Below are 24,438 nucleotides of genomic sequence, written 5' to 3' on the forward strand. Positions count from 1 at the left end.
ATTGTTATTTACGGTGCACTTTCCACAAGTTCAATTTCTTTTATTAATATTTAATTATTTTTCCTCATTTCCCGCTGTTCCGGGCGTGGCTCGGGGTGTGGCTGACCCCCGTATCCGAGGCCCCGCCCCGCGCCCGCCCGCGCGTCTCCCCGCGGCGGGGGCGGCCGGGGAACAGAGAGACGATGGTGTCTCCGCCCCTCGCGGCGCTGCCCTGCGGAAGTGACGCGCGGGCGGGCGCAGCGCGGCGCGCGGCGGCCATGGGCAGGAAGGAGCGCGGTGAGCGGGGCCGGGGAGCGGCGCGGGCCGGGCCGGGGAGGGCGGACCTGGGGCGGCTCAGTCACGGCTCCCGCTCTGCTCCCAGATAAGAAGAAATCCAAGAAGCGCCATTACGATGACGACGAAGACGATGAGGACGAAGGTGCCGGGAAGGAGCCGCAGGAGGCGGTGCCGTCGGCGGCGGGGAAGCAGGTGGAGGAGAGCGGCACCAAGGTGGACGAGTACGGCGCCAAGGACTACCGGCTGCAGATGCCGCTGAAGGCCGACCACAGCTCCCGGCCCCTCTGGGTGGTGCGTGCGGGGAGCGGCGGGGCCGCTGCCGCCGGGTGCCCCGGGGTGGGACGTGCCGGGGCCGGGATCGCTGCGGGACACGGACAGGGCTGGGCAGGGGGAGAAGCCGGGACTGCTGCGGAGTCAGGCGGGGAGCGCAGGGCGGAGAGCCTCGGGCGCGCCTGGAGCGGGGTTTGATGCGGTGCGGGGACAGGAGCCCCGGCGGTGCCCAGGGGATCGCTGCAGCCGCGGCAGCCTCCAGCCGGGGTCCCCGCTGGTCCGGGTGCTGCGGACCGGGCACAGCCGCAGCTCAGCCAGACGTCTCGGGGAGAGCTGTAGAGCAGCGCGTTGGCTGGTGACACGAGAGGGATCTGTCACTGCAATAATACAATAGCAGGGTTTTTGTGTTGCAGTGAAACGGCTTTAAGACGGGCTGGCCTCATCATCTGTAACTGGTGCCGTTTGTTTTCTGTGCCCTTTGAAAGGGATGTCAGTAAACTTGCCAGTGTGCACCATCTAGGGCAGAGGTGGTTTCCGAGCCAACTTCTTCACGGTGCCTGTCACCAGGTGCTGTACAGGCACCTGGGGCTGTGACACGCGAGTGCTGCCTTTCATTCATTCATTTATGCTGTGTAAAATGAGCAAGCAGTTTTGTTGTTCCATGGGAATGGGGCTGGAAGCTTGCCTCTACTCAAGCAATTTCTGTAGCATTAAAAAAGAAGGAATACCCCAGCGTGTCAGTCTGGAAAAACTTTATTGATCTGGGTGGGGTTTATTCACAGAGCCATGGAAGGAACATGGATAAATTAATTCCTGGACCATTTTTAGAAGACAAAAGTTACATGTTTATTCATTTTCTTTTAACTTCATTATGAAATTCAGTACAACTAACAGTGTTGTGCCTTCAGCATTTGTTTATTTCTCTAGGCTCCCGATGGCCATATATTTTTGGAAGCCTTTTCTCCAGTTTACAAATATGCCCAGGACTTTCTGGTTGCCATTGCTGAGCCTGTGTGCAGACCCACCCATATTCACGAGTACAAGCTGACTGCTTACTCTCTCTATGCTGCTGTGAGTGTGGGCTTGCAGACAAGTGACATCACTGAGTATTTGCAGAAACTCAGCAAGACTGGTGTCCCAGATGGAATAATTCAGTTTATCAAGGTAAGGCTATTCTACTGGCATTGGAAATACCTCTGTTTCTACTAAGGAATTCCTTTCCTGCTGCCTCTGCCTAATTGATTTATTATTTTTTAATCATTCATCACTTTTAACTGTCTTATTCTTCTGTCATTGTTTCAAGAGAATTTTTTTTTCTGTCTTTTTGCATAGGATATTGCTGCACACATACTATTTTTGTAATATAGCCTTCGTGGGGTTTATAAGAAGTACATTTAAACATCTATGTAGATAATTTCAGCCAGTACAACTTGTACATGGGGAAAGTTTCCTCAGATTTGCTCTGGAGGAAAACTGAGAATGTAGGAAGCAGTCTGTAATAGTGTGGGACTATAAGACAGCCTGCCTTATCCTGCGAGTGTGTTCTCACAGTCTTGGAAACAGTTTTAGATGAGGTATAAAAAGTGAGTATCTGTGCCTGATCTCCTGTGTGAGATGATGTGAGCATCTTCTGAAAATAGCTTTTCAGGTTTGTTCCATGAGCATAACAGCAGTGCAAGTAAATGTTTTGTGGTAAGGTGCTTGCCCACAAAGACCTAAAGCCATTGCAGTGTTTGGTCCTAAACATGGAATCTCTCTTTTGCATGTTCCTGATGACTGCTCTCTTTGTAGCTGTGCACCGTCAGCTATGGGAAGGTGAAGCTGGTTCTGAAACATAACAGGTGAGTGGCTTCTTCCTTGGCTTCTTGTGGCAGCAAACCCTCCAAATGCACAGGAGGGAGGGAGGGAGTGCTCTCAGGAGCTCTGCACTCTCACAGCTGCCAGCTGAGTGTAGCAGCTCTCAGGCATCACTTTCACAGCTTTTGGGAATATTTAATACGTTAGCTGACGAATTGTGTTTGGCTGCCCTGAGCTAGCGCTGGTTGTCATCACATTTTTAAAAGTAGGTTGCAAACTTGATATTGTAGTTTGCTTGTTTATTGCTTGGACTTGTAATACGTCTTTTGAAGTTTTCAAATCATTTGAGAAAGATAAGTAAATCCAGTGGCAAGAGATGGGTGCTTGTGTTGGTGTTGGATCTGATTTGTTTTAAAGCTAGAGGATAATGCAGGAAGGGGTCTGGAGAAGTCAGCACGTATTCTAACTGTGATCTCCAACCAGCGTCATCACTGAGGAATCTCCAGGATGCATCAGTTTTAAATTTTTAGGTGGTTTGTTTTGGAAGTTTGGGGTTTCGTCTTTTGGGCTTTTGTGGTGATGTGGACAGGTCTTGAAAACAGTACATTTGGTGTTTTCACAAACTCACCTCAGTTCAGTCAAAACAATTTACTTCATTTCCTGTGTCACAAATAAGATGTGTATGTGAGAGGTCTGTGTGGGCATTTCTGCTGGAGTTTGCCACTCAGGTTAGAGAACATTTGAGTAAGGAGGGATGACTGCACAGTACATGATGCTTTTGGTGTGAGGCATCTGTTAAAAGTTTTGATTGTCATAACGTCTTTATTTTTAAATTAGCACCCCAAGACTGGATGCTTGAGCGTGCATCTAGTTATGCATCTATGCCACTCTTCCTGTGAATTATTCAATTGATGAATTCATAAAAATGTTTTCCTTTATTCTTTCATTGTAGGTATTTTGTGGAAAGTACCCACCCTGATGTCATTCAGCAGCTTCTGCAAGACCATGTAATTAAAGAATGTCGCCTGAGAAATGCTGAGGGTGAAGAGACAGAGCTGATTACAGAGACATTCACAAGTAAATCAGCGGTATGTCCAGCCATAGTCTAAAATTACTGCACTGACTGGAGGTAAACTCTTGAGTAGTTTGGAGTTGCTGTTGTTTTGTTGTTGCATCAGCTGCATTTGCCAGTAACAAACTCTGCCTCTTTAATGAGCCCGAATTTGGGGGGAAGAGGGGAGCCAGAGTGTGTCTCTAATGAAACTTATGGTGAAAATTCATGTTCCTCTATTTCAGATTTCCAAATCTAGTGAAGGTGGCCTTGGTCCATCAACTTCACAGGCAACAGATGCTCAGAATAAGCCAGATGTCCCAGCTGACTTATTTGAGTTTTATGAACAGATGGACAAAGATGAGGAGGAGGAGGAGGAAACGCAGACGGTGTCTTTTGAAGTCAAGCAGGTATGAATCTTGCACAGAAGCACATAAGCATGAGAACTTACTAGGAACGACTGTGGCTCTTTGTTTGGTAGAGGAGATCACTGGAAGTCATTAACATTTCTTTCCTTTTACCTTCCAAAGTTTAGAATCTTAGAGAGTGGTGGTGTGGGTGTTCTTTCCCTGCCTGCAGAGCACAGTGCTCACAGGCCCAAGAGGCTCCAGGGACTTAGGGAGGTCCCCATCACATGTGGCTGAGTATTACTTAGTTCAAGATGAGAATTCAGTGGAGGCTGCTTTCAGAGAGCTTATTTTTTTTCTCTCCTGCTTTTGGTTTGTAATTCATGGTTGCAGAAGGAACACTTTCTTGGTGGTTCCAATTTCATCACTTGAGAAGGGGAGCTGGAGGTTGGAGCACAGTCCTTGTTTGACCTTTAGAGAGCTTCCACAGAACTTCTCAAGTTGGTTTTGGACTTGGTGATTCTAATGATGCCTTAGTAGGGGAAAAAGGAATTTAGAAAAGGATAACTTAGTTGCTGTTTTGATTATTTGGAAAAAGCCAACCCAAACCAACAACCTCTTGGTGACTGATTCAGCCTGTCATTGTCTTGGAAGAACTTCCATACAGGTCATGGAGGTTTTCAGGGTAACAGATGTGCAGCTTTGTGTAACACCGAGAACCTTTCCTGTCTGTTACTGAACTCTTTGTTGCAGGACTTCAGGGTGTAGTTCAGTCATTGCTAGGCCAGCAGCAATCTGAGCTGAATGTGTCATGTTTTTCTGTCTGCCTAAAGAGCCCTCTCTGATTTTACTGTTGTTCAAAGTGTTTTGTGGGCTGGGATAATCACTGGTAAAGTTTCCAGAATAAGACTTCATAAGCATAAAAAATAAATGTAACTTCACTTGGTACTATGTAATCTAGTTGTTTTTAGGGAAAAGAAATTAACTCAGATGTGGAGAATTTATCAACTGAAGCTTTGTTTCCTCTTCAGGAGATGATTGAAGAACTTCAGAAGCGTTGTATCCATTTGGAGTACCCCTTACTAGCAGAGTATGATTTCAGAAATGATTCTGTGAATCCTGATATCAATATAGATCTGAAACCTACTGCAGTCCTCAGGCCTTATCAAGAGAAAAGCCTAAGGAAGATGTTTGGGAATGGACGCGCCAGGTCTGGTGTTATTGTCTTGCCGTGTGGTAAGTTTCTGTGTTGGTACTTAGACAATTTGTTTTGTATTTGCCTGTAGTAAAGAAAATTCCAAAGGTGACAGCTGCCTGGATTTCAGGCTGCAGCAGGGACTGTTCTGGTCCCAGTGTGCAGAGTCCTGGTGGCTTTTATTGAGCTGGTGGTGAGGCTGTGCTGAGGGAGAGCCGGGTCACAGAGCTGTCGGTGTCCTGGCAGGGGCTGGGGAGCAGCCGTGGTGCCTTCACAGTGCCAGTCCTGCTTCTGCTGTGCCCTCTGCCACCTCTGCTCATCTTCCTGTGAAATGGAAAGCTGTTGGCATTGGAATTTGTTCCTTGAATGGGAATGGACGAACTGGGGGGAGCTGGGAATACAGAGGTGGCATAAAGGGGTGTCCAAGGAAGGAAAGATCTTGAGTGTACAGGTGCTGGGCAGGAGAGTTTGAGGAAGAAATGAGGGCAGCCAGAAATCTGGGACAGCCTACAGAAAACAGGGGAAGAAGGAGCAAACAGGGGGCTGTGTGCCAATGCCCTCAGTATTGGGGGAGGAGGGGGCACATGGGACCTGTGATGAGAGCCTGAGAGTGTGTGAGGGATGCTGGGAGAAGTGTGAAGGATGGGAAGATTTAAGGATTTGCTCCCTGATGGAATGTATGGCAGAGACAGAGGAATAGAAGCAGCCCTAGGGAAGCTTTCTGTAGCCACCTCTAATTTAACATTCTTTTGAAATTAAAAAGCATTAAAATGATTGCTTCTAATTGTCAAAGCCATTGTTTGCATTATTTTCTTGAGGAAATACAGTTGTGTCCTGTAGATAATCCAGCTGCACTTTTAAGAAGCGAGTACTTGATCTCTTTATGACTATTGTAGCAAAGAAACAACAAAGAAATTCCCTTTGCATGATTTCATATCCTCTCAAGATTTTCCTTTGCTCTTTGGCTTTGTTTCCTCCCGCTCCCGTGGTGTCTGAGAGATGCCTAACGAGTGTCACTGCTGCTGCCTGCAGGTGCTGGCAAGTCCCTGGTGGGGGTGACGGCGGCGTGCACCGTGCGCAAGCGCTGCCTGGTGCTCGGCAATTCCGCCGTGTCGGTGGAGCAGTGGAAGGCCCAGTTCAAGATGTGGTCCACCATCGACGACAGCCAGATCTGCCGCTTCACCTCTGATGCCAAAGACAAGCCCATTGGCTGCTCTGTTGCCATCAGCACCTACTCCATGTTGGGGCACACGACAAAAAGGTCTTGGGAAGCAGAAAGAGTAATGGAGTGGCTTAAAAGTCAAGAGTGGGGCCTTATGATACTGGATGAAGTCCATACCATTCCTGGTAAGGAAAAGGTGTGCAAACCTTCCATGTTGCACACATTGTTAATGTCCTTCTCTTCTTGTAGAAGTGGTGGTTTTTTGCTGTTCTTGTCATGATTAATGTAGTGAGTAAACCCATGGCTTAGGGGTTTGGAACAAGTAAACTGCCTAATTCTACTTTTTTTTTTCCTTTTTTCCCCTCTGATACTACATAGTTTAACTGACCACTAGTTTTCTGAACCCTTCAAATTAGACACTGTGTTTTCTGTAATAGCAGTGTAAAGTAAAAGTTCCTCCGTGTAGGTTGATAAAGTGCTCTTAAAATACCTGAATTACCTTTGCATAATTTTGCTGTAGACATAATTGAACAGGAGAGGAATTCATCTGCCTTCTTCTCCTAGATGCAGTGGCACTGCAGGCCAGCTTTTAATGCCTATGAGTAACCATAGTGATTAACATCCAGAAATAACTGCTGTCTTTGAAATTGCCATGTAATTGAGATCCGTACTCCTGGAAAGCAATAATGTGCTATTAAAGTGTCTGTGGAATAATCCTGGCTAAAAAAACACCCAAGATTCTGTTAGCTGTTCTTCCTTATTCTTATTTGAATATATTTTGGTGTCTACAGAAGTAGACCTTGGTGATTAATTGCCATTTTATCAAAGTAGCATACTGGCACTGTTCTGTCATTTGTTCTTGCTTGGTTTCATAGAAGTGAAGGTACAGCAAGTCCTTTGTGATTTCTAGCAATACTAAAGATGAGTAATTCTGCCATATCCTGCATGTCCTGAATGTGGCAGACGGCCAAGAATCCTTGTGTCATAGTTCTTGCTAGGAACCCAAACCAAAGCATGTAACCTGTGCATATATTAATTTTCTCTTGGGGAATGGAAAATAATACAAAAGGTTTACTGAGATTTTTCAGAGTGTACTTGACAATGCAAAGTAAAGCTGCAATCATGTGCAGTTTTGCTGTAACACTGAGTTTTTAGGAGTGTGTGCGCAATGGGGTACAATTCCCCAATGCTGTGCTTGCCTTATGCTCAGAGTTGATGAAAATGTCTTTTAAAGGTTGCAGTATTTATCTTCTGAAACCATTCAGGAAAGTTAACAAACAATTTGTCTTGGATTTTTTAGCAAAAATGTTCAGACGTGTGCTCACTATTGTCCAAGCTCACTGTAAACTGGGGCTGACTGCTACCCTGGTCAGAGAAGATGATAAAATTGTTGACCTGAACTTCCTGATTGGACCAAAGCTCTATGAAGCCAACTGGATGGAGCTGCAGAACAATGGCTACATTGCTAAAGTCCAGTGTGCTGAGGTGATGCTCTGCTTTTTGGTACTATTAGTGTTTATTTAGTATGCTTATAAAGTTGAGAAAAATTCTTGCAGCTCTTATAAAAAAGAATGATGACAGAAATTTTAAAACACTTAAGAAAATACCTGCTTATTTCAAGCCTGAGCATATGAGGGTGAAACTTAAAAATATAGGACTGGGTCTCACCATTTTTTCTAGTATACAGATGTGATCTCTGTTCTTTCCAGCATATGGATGAGAGGTAAGTCTGGTATCAAAAGAGGTGAAAATCTTTCACACAGGCACATTAGAATGTTAAAGTAATCTTTCTGGAAAGCCTAATTCAGTGTATTATCTCTGATAATTGACATGGAAGATACTTAGGGAAGAGTATAACTTTCTCCAAGCTGTTATTTACAGTGTTTCCCTGTAAGCATTAGGGGATTGCTTTTTCATGAACTTATTTGGTCTCCTGTTGAATGGAAGTAAAGTTTTAGCAGCTGCAATGCATTATGGTAGAGTTTGGGTTTTTTTGTCTTTGTGTTGTTGTTATTGTTGTGGTGGTTTATTTTAAGCCTGTCTTGCTAATTTCATGCAGTTCTCCCTAGCTCTGGTACTGGAATAAAATATGCAAATGTAGGTCAGCTGCTCTCCTTTTGAACACTGTGCAAACTGGAGGTTGTAGAAGGGAAAAAAACACTGCTTTGAACTCATAGAATGCAAGTGAAAAGCACCTAGAAAATAAACGTTGAAGGGGAGTAACCAGTCCTCAAATTCAGGTTTGCATTTAGGAACTTTGGTTAGTTCTGCTAAGCAAAATTCTCAGTCCCTGAACTGCCCTTTAGTCATTAAAAATGAAGCATGGTCTACCTTTTATTGTGAATGATGGGGAAATTCTGCAAGTTTCTATTCCTTAGGCCAGTGTTTTGAACTAACATTTGATGACTCTACCAGAAGTAAAGAAGAAAAAGCCCAATGTTGAGTCCAGTATGTGCACAACTGCTTTGGATATTTGTTTGGATTGCCTTGAGGAGTAGCACTATTAATCAACTTGGTTTATTCCCCTCAGCCAGGAAAGGTGTCTGGCTCACTCTTCAAGTGCAGTTCTTCCCAGGTGGCTGGAGAGGGCAGTGCTGATGTCTCATAGGGCAGGTCGTGGTTATTGAAGGTGTTGCTCTTTCCCTGCTCTAAAAGAGAAAAATGAGCACAGTTTAAAAAGTTACACAAAGTTCTAAAAAAGACAACAAACCTGCTCTTTACCTGTTTTTTACGAGTTTTGTAATTTACAAATAATCCCTTTCTGAGCAGGCATACTAAGTCTTTGGCTTGGAGTGCCTGTCTTGCAAAATGTAAAATGAAAATACAAAGTACATGTGTTTGCCGTGCAGTCAGAGGCATTGAGCAATAGATGAAAATTTTTACCACAGTAAAATATTCAGTATTTGTATCTCATTGTCACTTTGATGTAATTGTCTTCTGGTTCAAGAGTTTTAAGTATTTCATGTAGACAGCACACAATAACAACAGAGCCTATTCAGTGCATGAATTTATTTTAATGTAGTCAGAGGATAATGAAAGCATCATCTGGCATTTAAGTCACTGGAAAAAATATTTTGAAACAAAAAATTAGGTCTTATCAGTACAGAACAATTAATGTTGTTTAAATAAACTCCTCTAAATTGTCATAAACTTCCTTAGCTGAATGGTGGTTATGAAAGAGGCTTTTCTCTGTGGTAGTTTGTTAATTTCTATTGTGCAATGGATATGAGGGAATAACTCGTGTACAGCAGAGTGAATGTTTCCCAAATTATATCCCCTATGGATAGTGTCAGATGTTATCAATAGTGTCACTTCATTGGCTTAAACTAGATAATTTCTTCTTTTTTCATGCTACAGTAGAAAAAATAAACCTAGGCTTGTTGAAGTACTATGGTTGTTGTTTACATAATAGAAGAGTTGCTTAGGTGTCCTGGGGTGATGTTATTGTCTGTTGAAAACTTCTAATCAGGCCTAGTGTTTTGGAAATTCTAGGCTCAATAGCTGTGGATATATGGAGAAAGATGGGTGAGTTTGTTCTGTAATGAAGACAAAACATGTCTCAGCTTTCAGAATATGGATGAAAATGAGTCTTTATGGGAAAAAGCTTTGACTGCTGTGAGTGGGAGACTACACAGTTCATTCCCTTAATTACTGCTTTGTAGGAAATAGTAGTATTTAGTAAATTATTTAAGTGTGAACATTAAGTAACTGTCTTTCAGTCTTGTTCCAGTCCCACTGCCTATTTCTGTCATGGATCTCAATGCCAAAGCATTTTGTAAAAACAGATTTTAGTGATGCAGGAGACTTCAGTGACTGATAGCTTTCCTTTTGGTACAGAAATGACTGTGTTTAAATGTGTAACCTGCCCTATACAGAAAGTCCTAATGCATTACCAGCCCCCAATATGTTTTCAACTCCCACTGGAATTAAATAAGTAAATAATGGAGTGTTACCTTGTGTATGTGTTTTGTAATTGTAGGTATGGTGCCCAATGTCACCTGAATTTTACAGAGAATATGTAGCTATTAAAACAAAGAAAAGGATATTGCTCTACACCATGAACCCAAATAAATTCAGAGCCTGTCAGTTCCTGATTAAGTTTCACGAGCGACGGAATGATAAAATCATCGTCTTTGCTGACAACGTGTTTGCACTGAAGGAATATGCAGTCAGACTTGGGAAGTAAGTGTTCAGCCAGTGATGGCACTGTTGTTTTCCTCCTTCCATGACAATTTCCTTGCAATCTCACAGCTTTCAGTAGTCTTTGATATTTTATGTAATGCTGTAACTCCATTCCTCCTGCATAAAAAGCTCGGGAGGGTATTTTTGGATGGACCTTACTGGCACTGCAGCATGATTTTGGTGTTTGAAAAGAGTCTCTGTTTGGCATTTGTTTCAGAAAAGTTTACATCCAGGATTTTGTGAAAGATTTAGTATTTTTATTTTATTTTAATTAGTAAAAGCCAATGGAAAAATGAGGGGGTTTTGGAAATATCACTAGAACTGTTTCTTTAATGGATGGTAGCTTTCCCTATCTCTCTGAGAAAAAGGTTTTCAAATATATACTCTCTGGATCTTTCAGGATGTTCTGAGACCCAGGACCTTCTTCTTCAGGTTCTCAAAAGTTCTTACCCTTGTCTAAAAAAACTAAGAGAGACTTTTTTGCTGTCTGTGCTGTACTAGTGCACTGCCTAGAAGTGCAGTAATTGTTTAATAAATTAAAGGACATTTCTCCCTAGAGCTCCTTGATTACCTTAAATGACTGTAACATGAGTGCAGTTATGGGATGTTGTGCAAACAGGGTTTAATGAGGGGTCAGCATCAGTCTGTTGGTAGGATTTGGGGAGGGATGGTCAGGGAGAGTTTAACAGGATCAGGCATAGAGCAATTTTTGGGGAACATAACCTTATAAGCTGGCCTCATCCTTTCTTTGATAAGGCCAAATAATGCCTTGCTTGCTGGAAGCTGTGGGGCATTTTGATGGTGTATGATTTCATGTCTAGGAATTTCAGCAGTATTCCTTAGCAAAACCACAAACAAGCCTTACACTTTCCAAAATTCATGGTCAGTTCTGACTGCACGTTAAGGGGCCGTGTGGTGCTGGCATGCTGTGACATCAAATAGCAAGCAGAGCTAATGGTGTTGGATGAATTCCAACACCCGTGGTCTCTTTCATCAGTTTTTTAATCTGTCTGGACAGAGATTAGCTGTAATGATGCCTCTGGAATGTCTCTAGCAGTGTTCAGTGTAGCACAGGCAATGCTGGGGGGCAGGGGATGCTCTGGGGCACAGCAGTTGTAAGTGGGGTAGATGCTGTGGAAGCGTGGCAGGAAAACCAGTTGAAGAAATAGTAGGTGGCCCCTTTTTATGTTCTAGAGGGAATTCTGTGTTTCTCACATCACTTATGGAGCTCCAGGTTATCCAGCTGTCACTGTTAGAAAGAAAGCACAGGCTTGCTGTGCTGGACAAAGGTGAGGTTTGTTTTAGCTGGAGGTTTTTTGCTGTGAGCAGGCTAAACCAAAGGGAACTGTTAGTTTGTGTAGGGCAGGAACTCTGTGTGTGGAGGAGAGAGCAGCCCCATGGGTAGGGCAGGAACGCTGTGGCTGTGTGTCCAGCAGGAGAGAGCAGCCCCGTGTGTCCAGCAGGAGTGCTGTGGCTGTGTGTCCAGCAGGAGCACAGCTCCCAGTGCCCTTCTCATCGCCTGACAGGAGCCTGTGGGCTGGGTGGGCTCCCCCATGGGGGGAGAGGTGGCCACGGTCTGGCTGCCTCTGCTGACTCCTCCCTTAACGCCCTTGCCCTTGGTAGTGGGAAAGACCATGCACATGACAGGAATTACTTTGTCGGCAATTTTTGGGGCCAGAGAATCCAGATTTGCTCAGCCAGCTTTCCCTCTGTCATGATTCTGTCATCCAGAATAGCTCATGTACTGCCTGGTTTCACTGGTGTTAGGAATATGTTTAAATCACTGTTTCTGAAGGACTGTGCCTCTGTGGTTTTATCAGTTATGTCAGTTAATGGCAGAGGAATCTGTCTTTGCAAATCCCTCAAATGTCTTTTCGCAGTGAGGAAAATGAGTCGTTAAAAAAAGAATCCATTTAGCACTTAATGTTCTAGATTCAGAAAAGTTCTCAGGAATGCCAGTGAATCACTGTCAAGTAGGATCTGGGCAAGTTGAAATGAAGGATTGATAGGCAGGAGTTCAGAATTATTCTGTTCTTAATACAAAATGTATTTGAATGCCTTCTTTGGTCTTAAGGAAAGGAAGGCTCAAAAATTTAGTTTCAGTTTAAATCTGCCATTTAACTTCACAATTTAAATAATACATGAAATTTGAACTAAGACTTAAGATATTACTGAATATTACTAATTGAATAATGAAGATATTTTTTCAGAATTGATTCATTTGCTAGTTTCATTTTTTAGCTGTTTTTTTTTCTAAAAGTCTGCTTAAATACATTAAATAGGAGAATTAGATTAGAGATTACTAGGATTGTTTGGTAAAAAACCCTAGAATAAAGTTTGTAGCAAAGAAAGCAAGAGGAGTCAGTGATTAGTTGATAAGAAGAGAAAACCTAAGACCATGCACTGCCATATTTATGTTCAGCCATGATCTATGTGCAATATTAAATGGAAAATTTGAGCTTAGTTCCATGTGTTAGAAATAATTTATGGAATTGTGAGCAAAATGGTAATTGGAAAATTTAACTCCTATTGTTTGGAGATGCTTTGGTAACCTTAATTTGGAAAAGTAGTACAACAGATGACAAAGCAATGGCAGTGCTATCCTGCATGCAGCTGACTGTTTTTGTGTGGGCTTTGCTCTTAACTTTTTGTTTTTTTAACTCTGGTTAGGCAGAAGTAAAACAGCCAGACACTGGAAAATTCACAGCAGTCCAAGTTACTCTTGAAGTCTGTGAGTGACTGAGTTTGTGTGAGCCTTTGGGATTGAAACGTTAAATGTTCCATGTAATTCATTGTCAGACATCAGAAACCATAGGTGAAATGCCCTGTGAGCTGCTCATGAAATGTTTGAGGCCTTTGCATCATTTCAGTAAGCCCAGAAGGTATTAGAAGGTATTAGAGGGTTAGTCTCAAAAGCAGAAATCATTTTCCCAGAACAACACCCAGCAGCCCATTTGTGACACCCAGCATATCCTTGATAGAGAAGCCTGTATTTTCAAGTGTTTAAACAGAAAGCAAAGGTTGCAGCTGTAAATGTGCTAACTCAGTACATTTGAGGAAAAAAATGTCTTTAACAGCTGCCTTCAGTCTTTCATGTAGGCTTAGCCAATGTATTCAGTCTGTTGATATGCAGCTTCATTGGTGCACGTAATTGCAAAGCATTTGTAACTGTCAGAATTTCTTTCTGGCTGACTGGGCTGCTGCAGAGGGTTCCACAAACCCCTGGGCAGCTGCCATAAAGAGTCAAACAAGATAGAATTAAACTGATATCTGTACCAAAATCTGCTTTGTTTTAATTTCTGCTCAAAGATGTCCTGCACTCCTTCCTATGGTACCTCATAAGAAATGAGTGAGAAATCTTCAATTTATTTTACTTGTATATGTTGTGTTCTTTTCAGACCCTATATCTATGGTCCTACTGCACAAGGGGAAAGAATGCAAATTCTACAGAACTTCAAGCACAATCCAAAAATCAACACTATTTTCATTTCCAAGGTGAGGGAGTACATTCACTGTGTCCTTGTGCCTATCTTTGGAGTCAGCTTTAAGAGTCAGCTGCCCATGCCTGGTGTGCATTTGACATCTGCATATCACAGCTCACAAAGCAAGCTGTGCTTTGGCTTTGGTGTTGGCTGGGGAGATGTGGAAATAAGAGAGTGCTCAGGGGTGCTGCTCTGTTGCAGGTAGGGGACACGTCCTTCGATCTGCCAGAGGCCAATGTTCTCATCCAGATCTCATCCCACGGGGGCTCACGGAGGCAGGAGGCTCAAAGGCTGGGCCGAGTGCTGAGAGCCAAGAAAGGTAAAGGAGGTGGTGCCTGGGCTCTGGGCCTTGGATCACAGCAACCTGGAGCAGGGGAAACTGGATGTTCATGAGGCTTCCTTAGACTGTCCTTAGGTTTTAGTCAAAGAGAATATACCTATATACCAGTGAATAAAAATTACTCATCTTCTGGGTCAGTAAACTTAGTGATGAGAAAACTTCTAAAGGACAAAGAAAACTGACTTTCTATGGCAATTCTCTCACTTTTTCATTCCTTGATATTTTCTTAAACATGCAATTGTTTGTGTAGGAAAACAGTATTTTTCTAAGAAGCAAGCCTCTAGAAATCACATTTTTGACACTGTAGATTACTTGCTTTTAAAAATTGGATTTGGTTTTTGACTAGTGTGTTTTTGTAAAACATGGCCAAAGGAATTTTTTTTTTTTTGTTTAGAACAATTACTGCTAAAATACTTCCTACTCAGACTTAAGCTCTGCAAATACTTATTTTAATACAAGCAGTTTGTATATTTTATATATATTAATATTTTAAAACAATTTTGTGGAGACAAGTTACTTAAGTACCTGTTTTCAGTGTTTATTCCGTGGTTGTTCTTTGTTGCAGTGTTCCAAATGAAACTATTCACTGAGTGCTTTTGTCTCTTAGGCATGGTTGCAGAGGAGTACAATGCCTTTTTTTATTCCCTTGTATCCCAAGACACTCAGGAAATGGCATATTCAACAAAGCGACAACGGTTTCTTGTAGATCAAGGTTATAGCTTCAAGGTAACTTGCTCCTCCTATTTATTATACTTGAGGCCTAAGAATGTAATTTTCGTATTGTTTAGTGGTAGTATTTGGTCCAGTACTTGAGAATTCTGGTTGTGGAATGCATTAATGAAGGTTTTTCTTTTCACTTTTTGTTTAGGACTTACTTTCTTCTTGCCATCTTTCAATAGGTTCGTTCTTTGCCTTTTAGCCAAAAGATAACTGGAGGAATACGTTTTTGCTCAATCCAAAGCTTGTCTTTGCTTCTTAAATATCAGCCTTATTACAGTTTTCTGCTTGGAGTGCACTGCTAGCTGGGTTTTTTTGGTTAGCTAATCAGTTGCCTTTGCTACTGTATTTTTTTTTTATTTTAGAGACTAAATGTAGGATATACTAAATTTTAAACCAGTTGCAGAAGAATTCTGTATATTAAAGAATTAGGGGTAACTTTTAAACAGAGTATCAGTTGGACAGCTTAAAAGATGAGGCAGTGGGAATTCTTTCCATTCTATGAATCATGCTAGCACTGTTTTGCAACCAGAGCTGGAAACAGGCAAATACAATTTAAAATGGATTTTTGTGACTCCTTTTTCTTTATTTTTGAAATGACCATAGCACATATACTCCTAAATAAACAAGGAGTACCATGGTGTTCCTTTAGCCATGCTGGACTGATTCCTTCCATTAATGGATTCTTTGAGCTTGGACATTTTCTCAGGAAAACATCCTTTTTCAGACTAGATATTCCCACAAATAACAGCCCACAGCACTGATTATTCATTCCAGTGTTTCCCTGCCCCATTTTTGAAAAATGGTACTTGGCAGCTAATATGGATTTCCTTTTACCTTAAACTTTATTTACAGTGTTTTTGTGATCTGCTCCAACCCAGACTGCTGAGGTAATTAGTTTCTAATTGTATTGACTCAAGAGGTAAGCAGAAAAGATGAGGGGAAACACTACATAATCAATGGTTGAATTAGAATGTCTTTCTCAAAACCATGTCAAATGTGACATTTTCAAAATACCTCTGGGTTAAGAAAGTAAGCTGCCTGTTGCAAATCTTTATAACAGAAGCTTGAGATCTTTCAGTTCTTCAGAAGAGGAGCTTTGTCAGCTGCTGGAGGCCATGGCACTGCATTGCCAGTAGGTCACATGTGCCCTGCACCCAGAGTTACCACATGAGTTACTGACACTTCCAAGGAGAACAAACCTAACTGAAGTTACCCAGTGTTGAAGTACTCAAAGGCTGGAAGAGTCCTTTTGCTCTGTGACTGATGCTCTGCTGCAGGTTGCTGCACTGTCTCCCAACAGCTGTACATCTCAATTTGTTAGGAGCTTTTCCCCATTGTCCTGAATGCTTCTTGCTAAAATTCTAAGTCTCTGCAGACCTACTGGATTATTTTTGCCAAATATAAAATACTGGTTCTTAAACTAGACAAATCTAGAGCCTACAGCATGACATCAACCTTGCAGGAAGTTGAATAAATGTCTGAGTTATATGTGCTTTGGTCAGGTTCTTGGTCAAGCTGCTATGAGCAATGTTTAGCTGACATGCTCTGCCCAGAGCTTTTCTTTCTTCTTTCCCTTTTTTCCCCCCCAAAGATTTGTTTTTTGCATTTCCAGCCAGAATATAACAAGAGCTGTGAGTGTATGTAGATATACATCACTCAGCAAGATTTTGTATGTATCTGTGCTATCTGTAGTGTGAGGTTGTTCCAACCAGTGATCAAAGTTGAAGGCAGTTCCAACAGGATATGGAATCAGAAATACTTGTCTTGGTTTTGAATAGCTAACAGTGAGGAGAAGGAGCCCTCACCTTATAGTGTGCTTTGTTTCTTAGGTAATCACAAAGCTGGCAGGCATGGAAGAAGAAGAACTTTCCTTTTCAACCAAAGAAGAACAGCAGCAGCTTCTCCAGAAAGTCCTGCAAGCATCTGACCTGGATGCTGAGGAGGAAGTAGTTGCTGGAGAGTATGGTTCAAAGTCAACTCAGGTAATGAAGAATTCTTTGAAAAGGGTGACCACAGGTGGGACAGAACTGGGCCATTTTATTTCCATCCAATTCTAAATGTGATGTTGTCATTGATGGCCTGGTATTTTTGTGAAACGTTAGAGAACAGATTTGTTTTTTTAATCTGTATTAGCCTTTAGCTGTTGGAATAATTCACTTGTTGGGCACTCAGAAAAAATTCGACATGGAATTTGTGTCCTTCTCCATCATATTTGAAGGAGAAGGTAACAGATCTATCGTTACAGATTTGAAGTAAATATTTTTAAGTCACATGCAATGCAAACATTTTAAGCCTCTGACGCCACCCTAAGCACGCGTGTGTGCTCCTTGTCGTGCAGGTGTCGCGCCGTGCCGGCACCATGAGCTCCATGTCCGGGGCCGACGACACGGTGTACATGGAGTACCACTCGTCGCGGAGCAAGGCGTCCTCCAACAAGCACATCCACCCCCTGTTCAAGCGCTTCCGCAAGTGACCCCTCACAGGCAGCTCCTTGGAATGTCACCCGTGTTCCTGTCACTGCAGAGATGGAGCTGGAATTTGTGACACGTCCTCTAACTGACTCTTTATGTGCTTCTGTACAGCCACATATTTACATAGCAATGTATGTGCTCTTGTAGGTGAATGGGAAAGCAAAGAAGGAACTAAATCTTACCATGAAAATATTTTTAGGAACTTGAAGATACAAATATGTCACAGCACATGCTTTTTTGTGTGGCACTGTGCTCCTTGTCTTATGCCCTCATTTCCTCATGGCTGGAGGGCAGAAGCATATGGGCCACTTCATTCAAGAGAAGTACTTGTCTGGTTTTCAGGGTAATTAATAGATTTTATTTTTATCAGCTGAAGATCCTTTTTCAGAAGAGTCCTGAAAAGGTTTTGTAAATGAAGTTTGTACTGATGTTTGAGATATTATTTATCTGATTCTTGTGTCTGCTCAACAATATACTGTTTCTCAAAATGCTTAAATAAAATCATTCAGTGAGCTGAACAAATCCTGAGAGGAGCACTTTACATTATATTTTTAAACTGAGAGCTAATTTATACTTGTGACTTTACCTGTATTAAAATTCTAACAAATAGGTCAGAAATACTTTAGAGTTTGAAGACAAGAAGAAAAAGAGACTGTCACCAAAGTAAACTCAAGGACAGCATTAGTAGTAAATACAAAGGAATTCTGTGCTCGTTTTCCTAATTTTTCTTGCTACTCTTGAGAAGTTGCTCAAATAAAAGCTGTTTCTCTTGTTATTTATATTCTATTTATTAACCATGCAATAAAACCTTCATAACTGCTAAACAGTGCACTGTCACCACAGAGGTTATTACTGAATCAAAAAGCATTTTGACTTCTCACAAGGTGAGTTGGAAGAATGTGTGAAAGAAAGATTCCTGAGTTTCTTTTTTTTAAAGAAGGCTGCATTATAATTCTAGAAAGCAATAGGGAAATGTTGGTGGTTTGTGGCAGAAGAATGCTTTTTAATGCTTTAAGTAACACCTGTTTAATAATGTAACACGCTACTTGCTGTTGTGTTAAGAGGTGTTATTTCCCTGGTTGTTTGTAGAGCTTTAGGAACGACCTCTGTTGGTTCAAAATAGGTTTGTATAAACGTTTACCATACTGGAAGGAGCATGCATGGTACAGCTATGACAAATGTGCTTCACAAGAATACTGAATTCTGTTTCTTATTAGCATGAATTCACAAATTGAGAATGTAGAAATATTGGAAGCCTTTATTGATTGAGGACAGATGGTGCTTGGTTTTGGTCTCTGTATCAGAATCAGGTAATTTTTAGAAAGGGAACTGATCTGCCTCAGTTTAAACTTTGTTTAGGCTCTGAGCCTTACCCTGTAACATTTGATTCTTTCTCTCATGCTGTGTCTTCTGCCTCAACCTGAAACCAGCCATGGCAGTGCTGGAGTAGCTTATATGGAAGAGATAATTGTGCAGTATTCTGGTACTGATTTCCTCTCCCCATTTTAAAGCATTATTTACTTCTGATAGTAGTTTGGACCAGCTCTAATGGCAACAGCTAGTAGCAAAATGGTAATTTAGTATCATGGGAGGGGCCTGTGCATAATTCTCTTTTAAAGAGCTTTATGAATTGCTTTGAAACAATTCTCCACCCTTCATAAACTTGAAAAAGCTCACAACAACCTATTAAATGCAAATGGCTTAATGCTGATTCCTGTAATTGTGGAATCACTAGTAGTAGTTGGATTTAGGAGTGCAGTAGTTCATGTGTGGTAAATCGTGACTAATGATGTCACTCCTCTAAGTAATGTGTGTGGGATGCAGTACATTCAGCATCAAGCATAATAATTTTACAAGGTATGAATGACTCCATGCATCAGTGATAGCATCTTGGTATTCACTCTTTAGAATTCATGACCTTGATAAGGTAAAGTGCAGTAATTACTGCCTGCTCGTACTCCAGGCTGCAGCAGCAAGTGGCAGACTGGTGCATTTACTCACCACAGCTGCATTGCTGCACTCTGGCAATGCACCCAAGGGTCACAGACAGCTCCAGATCTGTAATCCCAGCCCTCCAGGAAACTCAGTTGTCCACAGAAGAACAGATAGTGTGGCAGAAGTGTGATTCAGATTATGACTGATGCCAGAGGCAGGTGAACTCAGGGGTAAGTAAATTATTTCTTGGAAGTCTGTGGATAGAGGAGGTGTGATTTTCTTGGATGTCATTCAGGTTTCCTTGCTGGCCCCTGCTCCCTGGTCCCCTCCTTGGTCTGAATTCCATACTGAGGAGACTTAATGTTCTTCAGGAATTGTCTTTTTTAGTATTTGCTGTTTGTGTTTCCGATGGGCTGCAACACTGAAGCTTGTGTTTCTGTGCCCTTCCTTCTTGTGGCAAACCATGAAGTGTCCATACGAAGATAATGCTTGAAGGGTGCTGCTGTTGCTCATTAAAATGGCATTCTAGACTAAAAGTGCAGTGATGATGGGGTGGCAATTTCACAGTGCTCACCCAAGCACCAGACTACAGCCAGTTTCTGTTTCTGTGTCTCCTTATGCCCTCCTGATGCCCATTTTTCGTAATGCTATACTTGTTTTAAAACTGCACTTCAAGGCAAGTGGTTCTCAGTATAACTTAGTGGCATATGCCCTGGGAGGCACAGGGCAAGGATCTCAATCTGTGAGAAGTCTGCAGGTAGAACTGAATTCTTTACAGTTGTTTCATGGGTTTTTATCAAGGACTGAACAGTGTCACAGCAGCATTGGCTTGCTTGTTCTCATACCTTCTTTTTCTACAATCTTTAATTCGTCTTTAACCTGTGAAGTTCAGATTTGTCCTGTTTTCAGGACAAAACAGGAATTTAGAGAGCATTTAAAATTCCAAAGAAGTGGCTTCACAACCTGAAAGGATCTTTCAGAAGATGTGCTTGAGGACAGTCACAAAAGGCAAACAATTATGACTAACTGTAGGGCTTTTTCAGTGAAAATGTTTTAAACTACACTGAATTTTTTTAATTTCTGACAATGCAACCCTTTTTCAGCTTTTCTTTGCAAATGTTCTGAAGAGCATATCTGTGTAGTCCTAGCTGAAAATGTTGGGCAAAGTTAAATGCCTCCTATAAAATCTTTTATGTCCATAAATTATACTTATAAATTATTTATACTTGTAGCTATTTCAAAAGATATGTTAAATATACAGTACAATATTTATTATACTGGATGTAATAAAAATATCTTCAAATAATTACAAACCAGATATAGCCAAGACTGTTAAAAGGTGAGAATAATTCTAAAAACAGAATTCCTGGTAAGATGATAATTTAACCATTGACTCTGAATACCAATGTTATTGACACAAAGATCTTTGACTGAACTTTGTCAGAGTTCCTGCAAAGAGGAGGGCAAGTTTAAATTGGATTTAGAAATAACTAAACGAAGGTGACAAAGTACAATTAATCAGACCATTGGGGGGGTTTAGACTGAGAGAACAGCAGGACTGTGGGTTTGAAGACAAATTATCCAAAAATAATACATAATCTAAATTATCAATAAGCCAAGTTCAGTTTATACTGTGATCCCATTACCTAGCAAAAGTTAACTAAAACTGAAGCATGTTTGCTGTGAAGGGGCATGTGCTCCAACTTGTTTGAAATAACAAAAGTCCCAACTGACTGGTTACATAAAACATATTTTCAGACTCCAAGGACCAACAGGCTAGGACAAACGTCATTGTTTAAATTTAAAGGACTCTTGAGTGTGTTTCTGAGTCAGTGTTAAGATGTCTGATAAATATATATACTGGTAGGTTGTACAAGTAGGAGAAAATATTTATCTTTTAAGTCACATAAATGTGTTTTGGTTGGTTTGTGCTGATGGCAAACTCCTCCCTTCTTTATGGTTGGTGGCTTTATGTGGAATTGGAAGGAGGTTTTGTATAATGGCTGCTATACTCACCATCATTCCTGGGAATTCTGTGGCACTACTGCTGGACTTCTGTTACCTGAAATAAGTCTGTGTTCATATTTGGGAGGAAAACGGGACCAGACAAAGCCAACCCCTCCACCATTTTAGGCTGCCCTCTAAACATTTCATCCTCTGCTGCTCTTTCAAATGTTTGTTGGCTCCTTTCCTTTACTCTTCCTTTCTCTTTTTCAAGTCTATTCTAGGAAAGTTTTTTCAGTTTCATCCATCTCTTGTCACGTAAATTTTGGTGTTTCCTCATAATGTTGAGCTGAACATTCTGCAGTTTTGCAAGTTTGATCTCCAACTCAGATTCTGCAGCAGTAAGGATGTGAAGTGTGTCAGTAAAGCAGGAACATTAGTGGCACTTATGTACACTGAAACTCTTAATTTGAAAGTCAAACAGAACCACACAATTACGATCTGGCACAGCAAAGAGAAGTGAATGGTTTAATTACACATTCCATGTTGTGGTAGCCCACATGTATTCACTCACATTCATAAACATTCCCTTCCTGTATTCAGCTATTGAACCACCTTACAATTTGGCTTTTGTTGTCTGGAGTGTTCTTTTTGTACAGTTTATATAGAAAAAGAAACTTGTATCTGCACTGATGGGTTGCTATGGTATTGCTGATGATTATTGTAGAGCAAGGTTTTAACAATGCACCAGAGCTGCATCTGTTAGTGGCTCTGAATTTCTACTCCCTCTGGCAAACTGCCTAGAATTATCTATTGCTTACAAACATTTTTGGCCCACTGGTCATCAGACCTACCTCTGGGCACCACCTGCACTACAAAAAAATTGTTTCTGTGGATGTCAATCTATTCATCTCCATTTGTGCAAGAAAGGTACTCTATATAGATTTGCATAATGGCACCTTTACACACCCCTTTAAATCTGTTATATCAAAGAAATTTGGCAATTTTCATCATTAGTGCACTGCCACTTTGTGCTTTCTTAATTTATTTCTTTGTTACACTCTGCCATTGCCTGTAATGTACTCTGGAAATTCTTCAGGATGGTGTGGTTTTGGCCTTGCTTATCAAACCCTGATGTCTCCTTGTAATAAAATTACAAGATGGTAAGCAGTAAGGGAGGTGTCTCACAGACACTCCTGGCTCGGGACTCCTCTCAAAAGGCACATTCCACTCTTTCTTTAAAATACTAAAGATTTGCTGAGGTTTGCCGGTAATGAGATCTGAAGGTCTGCAGCTGTTTATGGGCTGCACCAGGTGAGCTCCCTGTTTCACTGAAGTTGCAGATTCTCTGAGTGTTTACATGTTGGTTTTTTAAAATGGGGTCTGTGTTTCAGACCATTTTATTGCAAACAAACAGAAATCTAACAATAAGGAAACTGAGAAGAAACTGAGTGCAGGCGGGGCTATACACCCTTAGTTCCTATGCTGGGACTACTGCCACCTCCAGAAATTCCTCAGAAGGAAAGCAGGTACTGTTCTGGTGAAGTACTTAAAGGATAAATCTAATTAGGCTTTTTCAAGTGGCTAGAAACAATATGTCCTACAATGATTTTCATGGGAAAAGGGTAACAGGGCAAAATAATGGAGAATTCCATTTATGGAAATTGGAAAAAGGTACCCTTAGAGAAAGCTACTACCAGTTGCAAAACTAACCTTTACAGCATAATGTATCTAAGTTTATCTCCCTATCATATTAACAGCAGCAGATGCTTTACCTTAACCATGTATGACTTCAAACTAAAATAATAAATCAACTATACTGATAGCTGTGAGCAGGAGTTTCTAGGAAGGGTGCACGTATTCTCTCCAGCAATCTAGAAATTACAATGTTAAGATAATTTTAAAAATCTGTGCAACTGTCTCTCTCCAAGCATCTTTAGATGTATATCAAAGAAGTGATGTAGCTACACTTCGTAGAAATGTAGGAGGGAGAACTTCAGAGGTTCCCTGATGATGTTCTCAAACCTGTTCTTGCAAAGCTCAGTGATAGCAAGTATGTAACATCTTGCAATGCCTTGGCTGCCTGAAATGTGAGGTACCAAGGCTACCTGGAAAAGAAATCTGGAGCTGCAAAACAAGACCATCATCTTCTTTCTTCTCTCTCTGACATGCACCTTTTTAAACAAAAGATGTACACATCTGTAGGCTGTTGTAATGCTTGTGGCAGTCATCTTTCCCAGATTAAATAAGTCTCTCAGCCTTTCTTATTTAGTTTTTAAAAACCTTCTCATTTCTTTTTCCTTTTCCTCTTCTCTGGACCCTTTCAAGTATGATGAAGTCCATTTCAAACATATGATTTTAGCTTAAACCAGAACATACTTTAACAGATTTTATTCCTGTAAAATTTACTGCTGTATCCATAAAGACTGATGCGCCTGTCTAACTTCAGAGTTGTTTCAGTGGAGTTATCGGTGTCCAAAGTAAGCATGCACACAGAGCTTAAACAGAATACAGCCTCAAAAATCTAAGTGAAGACAAATAAGGAAAACATAAGTGAATAATTTTGATGCTTACTAGATTTACTTTTCCAGCAGTTTATTCATAATTCTGTTCTAGAAATGTGGATCTTCCTTGAGATTTTCCTCTGTCTTCAAATTTTATGTAAGTGGCTGACTCACTTAAAAACCAAGATAGTCTCTCCACATCATTTCAGAAGCTAATCAACATTTTACAGTTAATCACTAACACCTTTGGAATGATACAGAAATACATACAAAAATAACACAAATACTTTTTAAACCGTACAGATTTCTACAAAAGTTGACACAAGCTGCAGATCCTGTCCAAAAGATAAATCATTCTGCAATACAAATAACACCTCTGAACATTGTAATTTACAGGAATTCTTTTGTGCAAGGTTATTGCGTAAGACCACTGCTACTTATATGTGGATGGACAAATGTTTTTCATATATGTTACAGGATAATGAACGGTTCTAAGAGAACATCTTGCAGAAAATACCCTATTTTCTAACACAGGGGAATGAATTAATGCCACAAAAAAAAAAAGAAAAAGCCTAATCCTGTTTTTTTTAAAAGTAGGAGAAAGATGGAGTGAGCTTTTCACCAAACTAATGGGTGAAAGAGGCAAAAGCTGGACTTTGGCTGCATGTATAGTGGGCAAATTTATCTGATTTGAATTATACAAAATAATAGGTTCGTTCTATTCAAGTCTCATCCCAGACCCACCCCCCTTTTCCAGCCCTA

The 24,438-nt window shown here is 41.1% G+C and overlaps 1 protein-coding gene across 1 annotated transcript; it reads left to right on the forward strand.

Moving 5' to 3' along the window:
• Positions 1-186: 186 nt before the first annotated feature.
• On the forward strand, positions 187-18,117 carry ERCC3 (ERCC excision repair 3, TFIIH core complex helicase subunit). The gene is made up of 15 exons (XM_064718378.1): positions 187-276; positions 362-567; positions 1,474-1,710; positions 2,338-2,387; positions 3,296-3,431; positions 3,640-3,804; positions 4,773-4,977; positions 5,969-6,283; positions 7,399-7,583; positions 10,078-10,280; positions 13,679-13,775; positions 13,964-14,081; positions 14,710-14,828; positions 16,652-16,804; positions 17,161-18,117. The coding sequence occupies exons 1-15, from the start codon at positions 258-260 to the stop codon at positions 17,293-17,295; spliced, it is 2,343 nt and encodes a 780-aa protein (XP_064574448.1). The 5' UTR covers positions 187-257; the 3' UTR covers positions 17,296-18,117.
• Positions 18,118-24,438: the final 6,321 nt, after the last annotated feature.

Source organism: Zonotrichia leucophrys, chromosome 7 (genome assembly GCF_028769735.1).
Source record: "Zonotrichia leucophrys gambelii isolate GWCS_2022_RI chromosome 7, RI_Zleu_2.0, whole genome shotgun sequence".
NCBI classification, from domain to species: domain Eukaryota; kingdom Metazoa; phylum Chordata; class Aves; order Passeriformes; family Passerellidae; genus Zonotrichia; species Zonotrichia leucophrys.

What these genes read in the sequence shown, in the direction of transcription:
- ERCC3 (XM_064718378.1), top strand. An exon ending in TGTTATTGTCTTGCCGTGTG is followed by an intron (nt 4,978 to 5,968) that starts GTAAGTTTCTGT and finishes TGCTGCCTGCAG; the next exon opens with GTGCTGGCAAGTCCCTGGTG. An exon ending in CTAAAGTCCAGTGTGCTGAG is followed by an intron (nt 7,584 to 10,077) that starts GTGATGCTCTGC and finishes TTGTAATTGTAG; the next exon opens with GTATGGTGCCCAATGTCACC.